Below are 16058 nucleotides of genomic sequence, written 5' to 3'. Positions count from 1 at the left end.
CTTTCCTCCCACAAGCTTTCTCTAAGATCGGCTGGACCGCAGTATGAAGTGGTGATATTCTTGTTTGGTTTCATCCTCAGTACTTCAGTATGATGTATTTCTCCTCCGTCTATCTACTGGTAGGGTCGCACTATATTGCTCTTTCAGATCAGCAGCTAAGTGTATTAGATTGGACACAGGCAGGAAAAACACTAAGGTATTGAGATCCATCCACAGTTTTTCCTGGTTCAGCCCTAGACAGCCCTAGACAGCCCTTTTAGCCTGTGTCATGCGGTCCCATATTCCCTCCAGAGCAGCCGTGGAGTTTATTTGCTTGACTTTGGGCCAGTGTGTGATGAGGCAGTTGCTGTTTGGATAGAGGGGGCCTGCTCTGCTCGCCTCACCCCATGTTGACTATCTGGGTGTTGCCGCTGGAACCCCTTCAAACCCCAGGAACGCGCTCGCACACACACACACACACACCCACACCACACACACACACTGCCTGCCTGCCTGCTTGGGATCGAGGAATCTCAACCCAATCTAAACACACAGACGGGAAGTGTGTGTGTTTGTGGAATTGTGTTTAGAAGTGTTGATGTCTGTTTGTTGCTTTTCACAATGATTGTATACATATCGAACGGCTGTTATTTCAAATAGTCTTCTAACTCGTTTCCTCTCTCTGGCTGTGTATTTTACTTAGCTGTTGAAGAGGACTATACACATGAGATATATTGTATTATGCTTGTGAAGCTGTGGTACTTCGGGGACGAAAAAGCGCTCCAGAAACATAAAAATCTACATCTGTTAAAATATTTGTCTTTTTGTTCTGTGTGAAAGTCTTCACGGGAGATGTCCAATTTTTATTTCATTTTTGGCAGATTTTGGTCGGCCTCCATAAAGATTGCAGAGGGAGCAATAGCACAAGCAAGTAGAATTCCCCAATATTCTCTGGTGGGCTTTAAAAACCCCAACCTTCCTTAGCGAAGTTCCATCCAGCTAACTCTTCCCTTAAAGCAGTGGTCACCAACCTTTTATTGAGTCAAGATCAACTTTCGGAGTCAAAAAAGCAAGCCAAGGTCTACCGCTCTTTTTAATTTTTAAATTTTTTAAATTATTTTTTTACATGACTTCAAAAATGGAAGCCTATGCAACATTAACCTAATTAAAACTGTTCTGTCAGAATGCGATTTGTGCAGTAGGCGTAGTACATTATCACAACATATTGGCTATGCTAGGCCTGACGACATTGTTCTTCTCAGGCCATATATTTCAAAACTCTAAATTTAAAAACAAAATGTATCAGTGGTTGAAGCACTTATTGTACTGGACTGATGGGACCTGCATCTGATGGTCAGTCTCGTCAGAGGGGCGGGGGGAGAGGGCAGCAGCGGGTCCCTCCTCTCAGGGTCCCTGCTCTCTCCTTCGCTCCGGTGAGACTGACCAGAGACAGGGGTCTTCCACCTGATGGCGAAACTGGAGTCACACCACATTATTGATGCCTCGTGCACAAATTCATGTTGTTCCTATTACCAGAGAAAATGTCATATTCCTTGATATTAAAATCGACACAATGAGCTGCTAATAATGAAAATGCAGGTCTATTGATACACTTGGCTAATGGCTACTCATTTGTTGCTGCTGCTGTGGTGGAAGTAGGGAGAAACATGTTTTGTGTTGTAATTTTAAAAAATATATAAAAACAGTGACTGTGCTGAATAAAAACTTAAACATGAACTCGCTCATAAAAACAGCAGCTCTTTGCTGTATTCTTTGACCGTCTCTCTCTGGTCATGGTTTTAAAAGCTATGAAATCTCACGTGGGCTAGAATCAAACTTTGCTGTGGGGTCTGGTCGTGGAAGCTTTAGGCACAGTGATTTGAGCTATCCGATTTGCCAGCGCAATAGGAGCACTTTATTTGGCTGTCCTGGTCCTCTGTGTAGGCCGAGTTTGTCCTTTCATACACTTTGCCTACCCGGTGCGTAAGGCTTTTGAATCAAGTACACCTAATACCAACAGCGCAAGACGAATATAAGAAAATAATAGGAGTACAAGGCTTTATCATTGGCTTTTCTCCAGAAATGGTGGTCGACTAGCAATGCCTTGAAGATCGACTATTTTGCGGTCGACCGGTTGGTGACCACTGCCTTAGAGCAACAGAAGACTTCTCACACACTTCCACCCTAGTGTCCTGGATGCTATGTTTCTTGGACATGTCGTCCTCCCCAGGGGTTGTTCCTATAAAGCCAGCAGAGTTTGCTTGGTAAATTCCAGATTCACTTTTGTGAGTAAACTCTGAGCCAATGGCAGCTCTCCACTTCGTCTGTTGATATACCACTGATGTGCGAGGAAAAAGGTTAGGGAAAATGTTGAACGAACTATTTTCCAAATACATTTTCCAAAATGGTATGTTCGTCAAGCACATAACGGAGGACTTTATTTGAAAGTAGTTCTTTCTCCATTTTCCCTACCCTTTTTGGGTTGCTGGATCGAATCCCCGAGCTAACAAGGTAGTTAACCCACTGTTCTCCTTTAGGACGTCATTGTAAATAAGAACTTGATCTTAACTGACTTGCCTAGTTAAAGGTTAAATAAAATAAATTAAAAAATTTAATATATATTAATATATATATATATATATATAAAAAAAAATACGGTTTGCTCCTAGTAGAACTCTCCTAGTTGAAGTGAACATCTGTGCTCGCATACTCCCTTAAAATCCCTTTGCTTGGAAATTGAGAAAAAAAACTGCAATAGTGCTGTTTGTCCGTCTTTAGACGCTATAGCAAAAGTTAACTTAAAATAGTCACAATTAGGAATTCCCAAGTGGTGCAGCGGTTGCTAGCTGTGCCACTAGACTCCCTGGTTCGAGTCCAGGCTCTGTCGCAACCGGGATACCCAAGGGGCGGAGCACAATTGGCCCAGCGTCGCCCGGGTTTATTTTATTCAACCAGGTAGGCCAGTTGAGAACAAGTTCTCATTTACAACTGCGACCTGGCCATGATAAAAACCTAAGTAGTGCGACAAAACAACACAGTTACACATAAACAAACGTACAGTCAATAACAAAATAAAATAAAAATAGAAAAATATACATGTATAGTGTGTGCAAATATAGAAGAGTAGGGAGGTAGGCAATAAATAGGCCCTAGAGGTGAGAATAATTACAATTTAGCATTAATACTGGAGTGATAGATGTGCAGATGATGAATGTGCAAGGAGATATTGGGGTGCAAAAGAGCAAGAGTCATAATATGGGGATGAGGTAGTCGGGTGTGCTATTTACAGATTGGCTGTGTACAGGTACAGTGATCGGTAAGCTGCTCAGACAGCTGATGCTTAAAGTCACTTCTAAATGATTTTCTAAAATATATTTTTTGTTGTTGCAGAAAACAAACTTCATTCAAAGGTCTGACAAACATAATTCATAGTCAGGCCACATTGGTGGCTAACATCCTATCTTTAACTACTGAGAATTCACATATATGAGACTCGAGCTGCAGAGATTTTTGCAATTCATTCCAGTCATTGGCAGCAGAGAAAAGGCTACCAAAGGTAGTGTTGGCTTTAGGAATGATCACTAGTGCAATATACCTGCTGGAGTGTGTGCTACGGGTGGGTGTTGCTATGGTGACCAGTGAGCTGAGATGAGGAGGGGCTTTACCTAGCAAAGACTTATAGATGACCTGGAGCCAGTGGGTTTGGCAACGGATATGTAGTGAGGGCCAGCCAACAGGAGCATACAGGTCACAGTGGTGGATAGTATTTGGGGCTTTGGTGATAAAACGGATGGCACTATGATCGACTACATCCAGTTTGCTGTGTAGAGTGTTGGAGGCTATTTTGTAAATGACATTGCCGAAGTCAAGGATCGGTAGGATAGTCAGTTTTACGAGGGTATGTTTGGCGGCATGACTGAAGGAGGCTTTGTTGTGAAATAGGAAGCCGATTCTAGATGTAATTTTGGATTGGAGATGCTTAATGTGAGTCTGGAAGGAGAGTTTACAGTCTAACCAGACACATAGGTATTTGTAGTTGTCCACATATTCTAAGTCAGAACCGTCCAGAGTAGTGATGCTAGTCGGACGGGAGGGTGCGGGCAGCAATCGGTTGAAGAGCATGCACTTAGTAAAACTAACATTTAAAAGCAGTTGGAGGCCACAGAAGGAGTGTTGTATGGCATTGAAGCTCGTTTGGAGGTTTGTTAGCACAGTGTCTAAAGAAGGGCCAGATAGATACAGAATGTTGTTGAACCCACCCCCATAGAGACTGCCAGAGGTCCGGGTTAGGGGAGGATTTAGCCGGCAGGGATGTCCTTGTCCCATCGTGCTCTAGTGACTCCTGTGGCAGGCCCGGCACATGCATGCTGACACGGTCGCCAGGTGTACGGTGTTTCCTCTGACACATTGGTGTGGCTGGCTTCCGGGTTAAGCGGGCGTTGTGTCAAGAAGCAGTGCGGCTTGGTTGGGTCGTGTTTCGGAGGATGCATGGCTCTCGACCTTCGCCTCTCCCGAGTCGGTACGGGAGTTGCAGCGACGAGACGACTAACTACCAATTGCCAATTGGATACCACGAAAAGGGGGTAAAAGTAAACAATTATGTAAAAAATTGTCACAATTAATCTAAGTTTACTCAAGAAATCTTTTAATTAATTAGGATATTTTTGCAGAGGAGGTCTTGGTTGCGCAATTGTACATCTAAATAAGATGTTTGCAGTATTTCTCAAGTGAAAAATGTGCATGAAAACGTGTCGTTGAATGACAAATACTGCTAGTTAGGTACTGAAAAGTAGCCAATTACCAAGTGCCATTCGTACGAAGGCAGCCTTCTACCAACATCGTTATTAGCCTATGATTTGAGCAGTGTAGGTGTCGCACGTGTGCCGTCATGGGGGCCAGGGGTGTTGCCACCACACTGAAGTGGTACTCATACAAATTTGTAGAAAATCTGCAAGGAAGAATGGGGGGCGGAATCCCTAAATGCAGATGTGCAAAGCTGATAGACATACCCAATATGACTCCGCTGTAATCACCAAGGTGCTTCTACAAAGTATTGTGTAGATGAGATTTGTTTTTTTTCATTTTCAGTAAATGTGCAAAGAACATGCTTTTCACTTTGTCATTATGGGATATTTTGTGCAGATGGGTGAGAGGGAGAATATTATTTATTTTTATCCATTTTGAATTCAGGCTGTAACACAACAACATGTGGAATAAGTCAAGGGGTATGAATACTCTCTGAAGGCACCTTATCCATCAACTGACTCACAGGATTTAACTCAATTAATTGATGTCTCCGTTATGTACTGGGAAAAACCTTTTGGTTACGATGGGTTGAAGATTTTCATGATACTCATCTTTGTTTCTTTGAACATTAAACCTGATTGGTTATTAAAAGTAGATGCATTGTGGCTGAAAGCAGTTTGATAGATTATTATTGGTATATGATCAATGCCAATTTCCCAGACTTTCGCACACCATGGGTTGGGGCAGAATCACTCTTAGTGTTTATATGGAGACTAGAGATCATGCGCCTCCTATTTTTATCATTCCTGTTGTACCAGAGTCACAGATTACCATCTACACACACACAGTCCTCTCTGTCAGTTGTTTTTGAAGTGTTGGCAGGCAGAGGTCTGTCCCTCTACAAGCAAGAGGGATAGAGAGACGGAACAAGGGGGCGTGAGAGAGGAAGAGGAGGCATGAGTGCGCGTACATCCACATGTGATTGTTTGTGTGCATTGTGCCCCATGTAACTACGTGCAAGAGAAAGAGGGAAAGAAAATATTAGAGGGTTTGTTGCATTCTGTCCGGGCTAATGCAGGCAGGCGGCGGGCGCTGCTCCCAGCCCCTCTGTAGAATAACATTATCTAACCCAAAACAACGGGAGAGTGATGGAGCCAGCCCACACAACCAGGCCCAGCTGCGCATGCAGGGACCGCAGCCAAACCAGCTGACGCAGCGCTGAAGCCCAGCCAAACCAAAACGCTGAAGCCCAGGCTGCAGCGTTACACTGCAGACAAGCGCTGCCTGGAAAACCGTACTCTATAGAGAGAACGCAAGAGAGACCTCCACCAGGTTAGGATGTTAGCACATACTGCAAAAGCCTTATGCAAGGTTATCCTTTTTATTATGTTCAAAATAACATGTTATGATGGATTATTTGACTTAAAGCAGTTTGTGGCCTGTTGTCCAGCAGTTGGAGCCGTACTGACCCCGGAAAACATATATTATGTCATATTCAGCATGGGTTCGAATCCAGCCCACTGCTCTTTGACTCGACCTCTCCTACATTGACCTCTAGTAGAATGCTTCAACAACTGTATTAGTTGTTCAAGTAGTAGCTTGAAGGGCAAGCCGCATACTGTATCGCTACAGCTAAAAGCCTATTGGTCTGCTCGATGGAACACATCTGATTCTTCTATTTACATCTGGCTGTAGCAATATTTATATCGAAGTAAAAAAAAAAAGATTGATCCTTTTCCAGCCAACAGCTGTCTGCGAATTAAAAAGGTCAAATATGTAACGTTGTCCTATTTCATCAATCTCAACTGTCATTCTACTTTAGTAGGATAGGGACTTTAAAAATATCCAAAGCTGTTGAGTTCCTGATTTTTAATCTCGCTTATCCAGCTACAGGGCTGGAAACTCCAGAATCCAATTTGTACAGGCGAATCTGAACGTTGTTGGATTGATGTTGGATTGGGATGAGGAGAGGTTTCTCTTGATGGAACAGGGAAGAGCAGGCTTTTGGGTTTCTCCCTCGGCAAGAGAGGCGTTTGTGTCCTCTGTGAATCTTTCTTTTTTAAGCAGTATTGTCAGTCAGTTTATTTAACCTTTAGATATTAAATAAGATTTAAATTAGATAAACAGTCATACCCTTTTTTCCCCCCACACTTGCAACCATCTTCCATTCAAATGGAAGTAGCAGTGTAGCCTTGTCATTTGGAACTGGGATTCCATGGTATCCTTCAGACAAATTAGGACGACACACTTGTCACTCATTTTGAAAGTGTTAAATAGTGAAATAGCATGAAGGTGAAGGGTAATGCCGTTTTGCCCTTGGATTACTACGGCTCTCATCATGTAAGTAACATTGAGCAATGACTTTGTTCCTCATTGTATGCCCTCTAGTGCCATCTGCTGGAATAAAGGTGTCTTTCTCTTATGGTGGAAATCAATTTGTAGTTAAAACAGGATAACATGCACATATTCTCACATTGCAGGTTAGGTTTAGTCTGTTTTGTGCTCACCTTGGTAATTTCTGCCATTGTACTGTAGGTTCCATAGGCATATACTGCAGATATGCTATAGGGCTGCCATAAATACACCAGAATAGTGTTAATTTGTTGTAGGCAAAGGCTTTGGCAAAATAAATAGACAATTCAACACAAATAGAGTAGATCTATAAGATCAGTTTGGGCTGATTTTTTCAAATGTATTATTCAGAGCATGAAAACATCTAATTTACATAAGTATTCACACCCCTGAGTCAATACATGTTACCTTTGGCAGTGATTACAGCTGTGAATCTTTTTGGTTAAGTCTCTATGAGCTTGGCACACTTGGATTGTAAAATATTTGCACATTTTATTCTTTTTACAATTCAAACTCTGTCAAGTTGGTTGTTGACCATTGCTAGACAGCCATTTTCATTTCTTACCATAGATTTTAAAGCTGATTTAAGTCACAAATGTAACTAGGTCACTCAGTAATGTTCAACGTCGTCTTGGTAAGCAACTCCAGTGTATATTTTGCCTTGTTTTTTTAGGTTATGTCCTGCTGAATTTGTCTCCCAGTGTCTGTTGGAAAGCAGACTGAACCAGGTGTTCCTCTAGAATTTTGCCTGTGCCTGGCTCTATTACATTTATTTGTATCCTAAAAAAACTCCCTAGTCCTTACCAGTGACAAGCATACTCATAACTTGATGCAGCCACCACCATGCCTGAAAATATGAAGTGGTACTCAGTGTTGTGTTGGATTTGCCCCAATCCCAAAAATGTTTTGTTGCAGTTTTACTTTAGTGTCTTATTGCACGCAGGATGCATGTTTTGGAATATTTGTATTCTGTACAGGCGTCTTTCTTTTCACTCTGTCATTTCGGTTAGTATTGTGGAGTAACTACAATGTTGATCCATCCTTCGTTTTCTCCCATCTCAGCCATTAAAATCTCTTTTTTAAAGTCACCATTTGCCTCATTGTGAAATCGCTGAGTTGTTTCCTTCCTCACTCCGGTAACTGAGTTAGGAAGGACGTCTGTATCTTTGTAGTGACTGGGTGTATTGATACACCATCCAAAGTGTAATTAATAACTTCACCATGTTCAAGGTGATATTCAATGTCTGCTTGTACTATTCTCACCCGTCGACCAATAGGTGCCCTTTGCAAGGCATTGGAAAACCTCCCTGGTCTTTGTGGTTGACTGTTTTGAAATTCTCATAACAACTGAGGGGCCTTACAGATAATTGTGTGTTTTTATTTATTTATTTTTATTTCACCTTTATTTAACCAGGTAGGCTAGTTGAGAACAAGTTCTCATTTGCAACTGCAACCTGGCCAAGATAAAGCATAGCAATTCGACACATACAACAACACAGAGTTACACATGGAATAAACAAAACATACAGTCAATAATACTGTAGAACAAAAGAAAACAAAAAGTCTATATACAGTGAGTGCAAATGAGGTAAGTTAAGGAAATAAATAGGCCATGGTGGCGAAGTAATTACAATATAGCTATTAAACACTGGAATGGTAGATCGGCAGAAGATGAATGTGCAGGCAGAGATACTGGGGTGCAAAGGAGCAAAATAAATAAATAAATACCAGTATGGGGATGAGGTAGGGAGATAGATGGGCTGTTTACAGATGGGCTAAGTACAAGTGCAGTGATCTGTAAACTGCTTTGACAGCTGGCGCTTAAAGCTAGTGAGGGAGATGTGAGTCTCCAGCTTCAGAGATTTTTGCAATTTGTTCCAGTCATGGGCAGCAGAGAACTGGAAGGAAAGACGACCAAAGGAGGAATTGGCTTTGGGGGTGACCAGTGAGATATACCTGCTGGAGCGCGTGCTACGAGTGGGTGCTGCTACGGTGACCAGTGAGCTGAGATAAGGCGGGGCTTTACCTAGCAGAGACTTGTAGATAACCTGGAGCCAGTGGGTTTGGCGACGAGTATGAAGCGAGGGCCAACCAACGAGTGCGTACAGGTCGCAATGGTGGCTAGTGTATGGGGCTTTGGTGACAAAACGGATAGCACTGTGATAGACTGCATTCAGTTTGTTGAGTAGAGTGTTGGAGGCTATTTTATAGATGACATCACCGAAGTCGAGGATCGGTAGGATGGTCAGTTTTACGAGGGTATGTTTGGCAGCATGAGTGAAGAATGCTTTGTTGAGATATAGGAAGCCAATTATAGATTTAATTTTGGATTGGAGATGCTTAATGTGAGTCTGGAAGGAGAGTTTACAGTCTAACCAGCCACCCAGGTATTTGTAGTTGTCCACGTATTCTAAGTCAGAGCCGTCCAGAGTAGTGATGCTGGACGGGCGAGCAGCGATCGATTGAAAGGCATGCATTTAGTTTTACTTGCGTTTAAGAGCAGTTGGAGGCCACGGAAGGAGAGTTGTATGGCATTGAAGCTCGTCTGGAGGTTAGTTAACAGTGTCCAAGGAGGGGCCAGAAGTATACAGAATGGTGTCGTCTGCGTAGCGGTGGATCAGAGAATTACCAGCAGCAAGAGCAACATCATTGATGTATACAGAAAAGAGAGTCGGCCCGAGAATTGAACCCTGTGGCACACCCATAGACACTGTCAGAGGTCCAGACAACAGGCCCTCCGATTTGACACACTGAACTCTTATCAGAGAAGTAGTTGGTAAACCAGGCGAGGCAATCATTTGAGAAACCAGGGTACAGAGATGAGGGAGTCATTCAAAAATCATGGTTAACACTATTATTGCATCCATGCCAATTATTATGTGACTTGTTCAGCACATTTTTACTGCTGAACTTATTTAGGCGTGCTGTAACAAAGGGGTTGCATTAACAAAGGTCTGGTGTGGCTCAGTTGGTAGAGCATGGCGCTTGCAACGCTAGGTTCGATTCCCACGGGGGAAAACGTATGAAAAATGTATGCACCTACCACTTACTGTAAGTCTGGATAAGAGCTTCTGCTAAATGACTAAACATGTGTTGAATACTGATTTGACTCCAGGCATTTCAGCTTTTCATTTTTAAGTTGTTAACATTTCTAAAAACGTAATTCCGCCTTCACATTATTGGGTATTGTGTGTAGGTGACGCAAGGTCGTTGGTTACTCCCCTTGCGTTGGAGTCATGTCACTATTTGGTTACTAGGCGTAACCCCCATTTCCAATTGCTAGCCAAGCACAAAGTCATGTGTCATCGACAACTTTATTACTGGAACTATCAGATGGACATCATTTTAAACTAGGTATGTCATCCGATATCAGTCCTATACAGCGGGCTTCAAAAGTATTGGGACAGCGATCCATTTTTTGGGTTGTTTTGACTCTGTACTCCAGCACTTTGGATTTGAAATTATAGAATGACTGAGGTTTATTTTATTTTTATTTTTTTACTGAAGTGCAAAAGCCTATAGTGTTCTTCACCCCTGTGCATCTAGGTATGAGCTGTTCAGGCATCAAATGACTGTTGGAAAGAGGAGGTATAGAAAGTTTAATAGACAAAGTTAGTAAAACAATTACTTATAATCATTAGTAAACATATCTGTTTGGGCTTCTTGCTGTTCATTTGCAATTATGTTCCGGCCCGCCGACCTTCTGCTCAAGAAAAAATTGGCACGCGACTGAATCTAGTTGATGATCCCTCCTATAGGTAGAGGGATGAATGCTAACCTTGAGGCATTTATGTAAAATGTTGACTTAGTCATGCATTAACTATTTTAAGTTCAAATTTGCCTTAAGCGCAATTCAGGGTTCACCCCATTATTTGGGACGCTGAACACTAAAAGTAGGGGTCTGTGTTGAGAAGCCTATGTTAATGTGTTATGATGCAGATGTTGCAACTTTTTTATTTATTTTGTATTTATTTATTTATTTAGATAGAGGCGCGCAATTTATTCAGATAAACAAACTTTTCAATGGCGTGTAGAAACACTGCTGTCTTGTCTGGCCTCTTGGCAGTGTGTGGTTCCAGCTGAGTAAACCCTGCTGTGTTCATCTGAAAAGAGAGCTCTCCCTCTTCTTTAAATGAGAACTCTTTCTCCCTCTCTAGACCATGTTTTCCTACGTTAGATGTGTACCTATGCTAACATTTGAAAGTGCCAGCAAGCTGTAATGCTAGTGATGTAGCTAGCTCTAATCCTAGTTGTGATAGTCCCTTGGCTCTGCACCATGGCACCTGACCCCCGGTGCGCTTTTTCCGTTTCTAGGGAGACAGAGGAACAGGCTGGAGCCAATGGACACCATCTTCGTCAAGCAAGTGAAGGAGGGAGGCCCTGCCCACGGAGCTGGACTCTGTACAGGTAACAACAGCATGACTCATGTTTAGTGCCACTGATTTGGGAAAGGGAAGTGGGATACCTAGTCAGTTGCACAAATGAATGCATTTAACCGAAATGTGTCTTCCGCATTCAACCCAACCCCTCTAAATCAGAGAGGTGTGGGGGGCTGCCTTAATCGTCATCCACATCATAGGCACCTGGGGAGCAGTTATTGTTGGGGGTTAACTGCCTTGCTCAAGGGGCAGATTTTTCCACCTTGCTGACCTTTCGGTTACTGGCCCAACGCTTTTAACCGCTAGACTACCTGCTGCCCCTGATTTGACAACACAATATAGATACATTTCCCTGACACTTGTAGATTCTCAAGACCACATTCACTTCTATATCAATTGCTTGTTGTCAAAACAAAGATTTGTCTTGTCATCTAATTTAATTAAAGCCAAATCAGAGAATGTGGTCACCATATACGCATGCAATGCCACTCTACTCTCAGTGCTGTTGGTTGGCTACATGGCAGGAACGGCAAAGTGGCACAGACTAGGGTTTAATATTTTCCCGGTATTTTACAAATGTTCCATCCAAGAATAAATCACTTCCTGGTAACCTGGTATTTCCTGCCGAAACTGGAAGTGTCATTCTAAAACGTATAAATATATCTGGATTTGATTAGAGCTTTGATCAACATGAACATGCAAGCCTGATGCTACCTAAGCCTGATGAGCCATACAAATAAGGACATTTTATGAGCCCTATATTAAAGCCATTTTATGATCCCAAGCCGTTATCCAATACATAGCCTATGATATGGGGCGGCAGGTTAGACTAGTGGTAAGCGCGTTGGACTAGTAACCAAAAGGTTGCAAGTTCGAATCCCCCAGCTGGTACAAATCTGTCGTTCTGCCCCTGAACAGGCAGTTAACCCACTGTTCCTAGGTCATCATTGAAAATAAGAATTTGTTCTTAACTGACTTGCCTAGTTAAATAAAGGTAAAATAATAAATAAATAAAAATATAGGCTACCGCACATTATGCACAACAGAAAAACATTGAGGACATTAGATGTCACTGTACTCTCTTGGGTAATAAATTAAACGAGCTCCAATAGCCTAATCTTTTTGAATGTGTGGACTGTATTGTATTATACCTCATTCGAACCATGAAGGTTGGCGAGAACATGCCATGCTGGTGCAGACTATGCGACCTACAAAGTTCCAGTTATAGGCTAGTGAATTTGATTTTAAAATAGAATATTTTACATTTGTATAATTAGTAGGCTGGCACATATATACAGTGGCAAGAAAAGGTATGTGAACCCTTTGGTATTACCTGCATTTCTGCATAAATTGGTAATCAAATTTGATCTGATCTTCATCTAAGTCACACAATAGACAAGCATAGTGTGCTTAAACTAATAACACACTAATTATTGTATTTTTCATGTCTATATTGAATACATAATTTAACCATTCACAGTGTAGGTTGGAAAACGTATGTGAACCCCTAGGCTAATGACTTCTCGAAAAGTTAAAAACATTCACAAAATTTGAGTTTGATATTCTCAAGAAGCATTGCCTAATGTGAACCATGCCTCAAACAAAATAGATCTCAGAAGACCTTAGATTAAGAATTGTTGACTTGCATCAAGCTGGAAAAGGTTACAAAAGTTTCTCTAAAAGCCTTGATGTTCATCAGTCCACGGTAAGACAAATTTTATATAAATGGAGAAAGTTCAGCACTGTTGCTATTCTCCCTATGAGTGGCTGTCCTGCAAAGATAACTGCAAGTGCACAGTGCAGAATGCTCAATGAGGTTAAGAAGAAACCTATAGTGTCAGCTAAAGACTTACAGAAATCTCTGGAACATGCGAACATCTCTGTTGACGAGTCTAACATACGTAAAACACAAAACAAGAATGGTGTTCGTGGGAGGACACAATGGAAGAAGCCACTGCTGTCCAAAAAGACCACACGTTTGCAAAAGTGCACCTGGATGTTCCACAGTGCTACTGGTAAAATATTCTGTGGACAGATGAAACTACAATTAAGTTGTTTGGAAGGAACACGCAACACTGTGTGTGGAGAAAAAAAGTGCAGCACTTCAACACCATCCCAGCTGTAAAGTATGGTGGAGGGAGCATCATCGTTTGGGGCTGCTTAGCTCCCTCAGGGCCTGAACAGCTTGCTATCATCGACAGAGAAATGTTTTCCCAAGTTTATCAAGACCTTTTGCAGGAGAATGTAAGGCTATCTGTCTGCCAATTGAAGCTCAACATAAGTTGGGTAATGCAACAGGACAATGACCCAAAACACAGAAGTAAATCAACAACAGAATGGCTTCAACAGAAGAAAATACACCTTCTGGAGTGGCCCAGATGCTGTGGCATGACCTAGAGAGCAGTTCACACCAGACAGCCCAAGAATATTGCTGAACTGAAACAGTTTTGTAAAGAGGAATGGTCCAAAAGTCCTCCTGACTGTTGTGCAGGTCTGATCCGCAGCTACAGAAAATGTTTGGTTGAGGTTATTGCTACCAAAGGAGGGTCAACCAGTTATTAAATCCAAAGGTTCACATACTTTTTCCACTCTGCACTGTGAATGTTTACACACTGTGTTCAATAAAGACATGAAAACGTATAACTGTTTATTAGTTTAACGAGACTGTGTTTGTCAATTGTTGTGAACTAGATGAAGATCAGATCATTATTATGACCAATTTATTCAGAATTCCAGGTATTTCCAAAGGGTTCACATACTTTTTCTTGCCACTGTACCTTTCATAATATTTCTTCTGTTGTTGTGCCATGTGTGTATTAGCCTACCTCCTCCTCCTCTATTGTTTCTTCATTCCTTCCTTCAACAGGTAAATTAAATATGTTTTGTTGTCCTTATCTTCATCATTGTAATGACATGTTTGAATAATATAGGACTAGAATAAGATGCAGGCGGCTATCACTTCTCTTCACGAAGATTGACTGGTTGTGTGTGTTTAGCCAATCATAATGGGACCCATGTCATCCAAAAAGGCATACTTTTTACTCATCTGTCCATAGAACATTCTTCCAAGAGGTCTCGATGATCATCCAGGTGCTTCCAAGGTGCTTTTTGGCAAACTTCAGTCAACTTTTTGGATGAGACGGGTCCTGTTATGTCTGGCGAAAACCTAACACTGCATTCGACAGTAAGAACCTCATACCAACTGTCAAGCATGGTGGTGGTAGTTGATAATTTGCTGCCTCAGGACCTGGACAACTTTCCTTAATAGAAGAAACCATGAATTCTGCTCTGAATCAGATCATTCTACAGGAGAATGTCAGGTCATCTGTCTGTGAGCTGAAGTGCAGCTGGGTCATGCAGCAAGACAATGAACGAAAACACACAATCAACTCTACATGAAAATGGTTAAAAAGTAACCAATTTGACATTTTAGAATGGCCTAGGCAAGTCCAGACTTGATCCCAATTGAGATGTTGCGGCAGGACTTGAAAACCCACAAATGTCGCTGAGTTAAAGCAGTTCTGCATGCAAGAGTCAGCCAAAATTCCTCCACAGAGATGTGAGAGACTGATCAACAACTACAGGAAGCTTTTGGGGTGGCATGGTAGCTGAGTGGTTAGATCATTGGACTAGAAACCGAAAGGTTACAAGTTCGAATCCCAGAGCTGACAAATCTGTCGTTATGCCCCTGAACAAGGCAGTTGTGTGAGGGGAAATGCTACCCACTGTTCCTAGGCTGTCATTGAAAATAAGATATTGTTCTTAAATGACTTGCCTGGTTAAATAAAAACAATTTGATTGCAGTCATTGCAGTTAAAGGTGGCACAACCAGTTATTGAGTGACTTTTTCACACATGAATTTGTTAATAAAATAAATAAAATAAGTACAGTGGGGCAAAAAAGTATTTAGTCAGCCACCAATTGTGCAAGTTCTCCCACTTAAAAAGATGAGAGGCCTGTAATTTCCATTAAACTTCAACAATGACAGACAAAATGAGAAAAAAAATCACATTGTAGGATTTTTAATGAATTTATTTGCAAATTATGGTGGAAAGTAAGTATTTGGTCACCTACAAACAAGCAAGATTTCTGGCTCTCACAGACCTGTAACTTCTTCTTTAAGAGGCTCCTCTGTCCTCCACTCGTTACCTGTATTAATGGCACCTGTTTGAACTTGTTATCAGTATAAAAGACACCTGTCCACAACCTCAAACAGTCACACTCCAAACTCCACTATGGCCAAGACCAAAGAGCTGTCAAAGGACACCAGAAACAAAATTGTAGACCTGCACCAGGCTGGGAAGGCTGAATCTGCAATAGGTAAGCAGCTTGGTTTGAAGAAATCAACTGTGGGAGCAATTATTAGGAAATGGAAGACATACAAGACCACTGATAATCTCCCTCGATCTGGGGCTCCACGCAAGATCTCACCCCGTGGGGTCAAAATGATCGCAAGAACGGTGAGCAAAAATCCCAGAACCACACGGGGGGACCTAGTGAATGACCTGCAGAGAGCTGGGACCAAAGTAACAGCCTACCATAAGTAACACACATCCTGCAGTGCCAGACGTGTCCCCCTGCTTAAGCCAGTACATGTCCAGG

General features: G+C 41.9%; 1 protein-coding gene across 6 annotated transcripts in view; it reads left to right on the top strand.

The window, feature by feature from the left end:
• LOC112227581 (rho GTPase-activating protein 21-like) overlaps nucleotides 1-16058 on the top strand; it is a 119738-nt gene that overhangs the window by 60417 nt on the left and 43263 nt on the right. For all 6 annotated transcript variants that reach the window (XM_042308925.1, XM_042308924.1, XM_042308922.1 and 3 more), the window contains one exon: nucleotides 11392-11484. In XM_042308925.1, coding sequence (XP_042164859.1) covers nucleotides 11392-11484 — 93 coding nt within the window. The remainder of the gene's footprint in view (nucleotides 1-11391; nucleotides 11485-16058) is intronic.

The sequence above is a fragment of the Oncorhynchus tshawytscha genome, linkage group LG29 (genome assembly GCF_018296145.1).
Source record: "Oncorhynchus tshawytscha isolate Ot180627B linkage group LG29, Otsh_v2.0, whole genome shotgun sequence".
NCBI lineage: Eukaryota > Metazoa > Chordata > Actinopteri > Salmoniformes > Salmonidae > Oncorhynchus > Oncorhynchus tshawytscha.
Note: the sequence above shows the minus strand (reverse complement) of the source record. Positions and strands in the feature narration are given on the sequence as shown.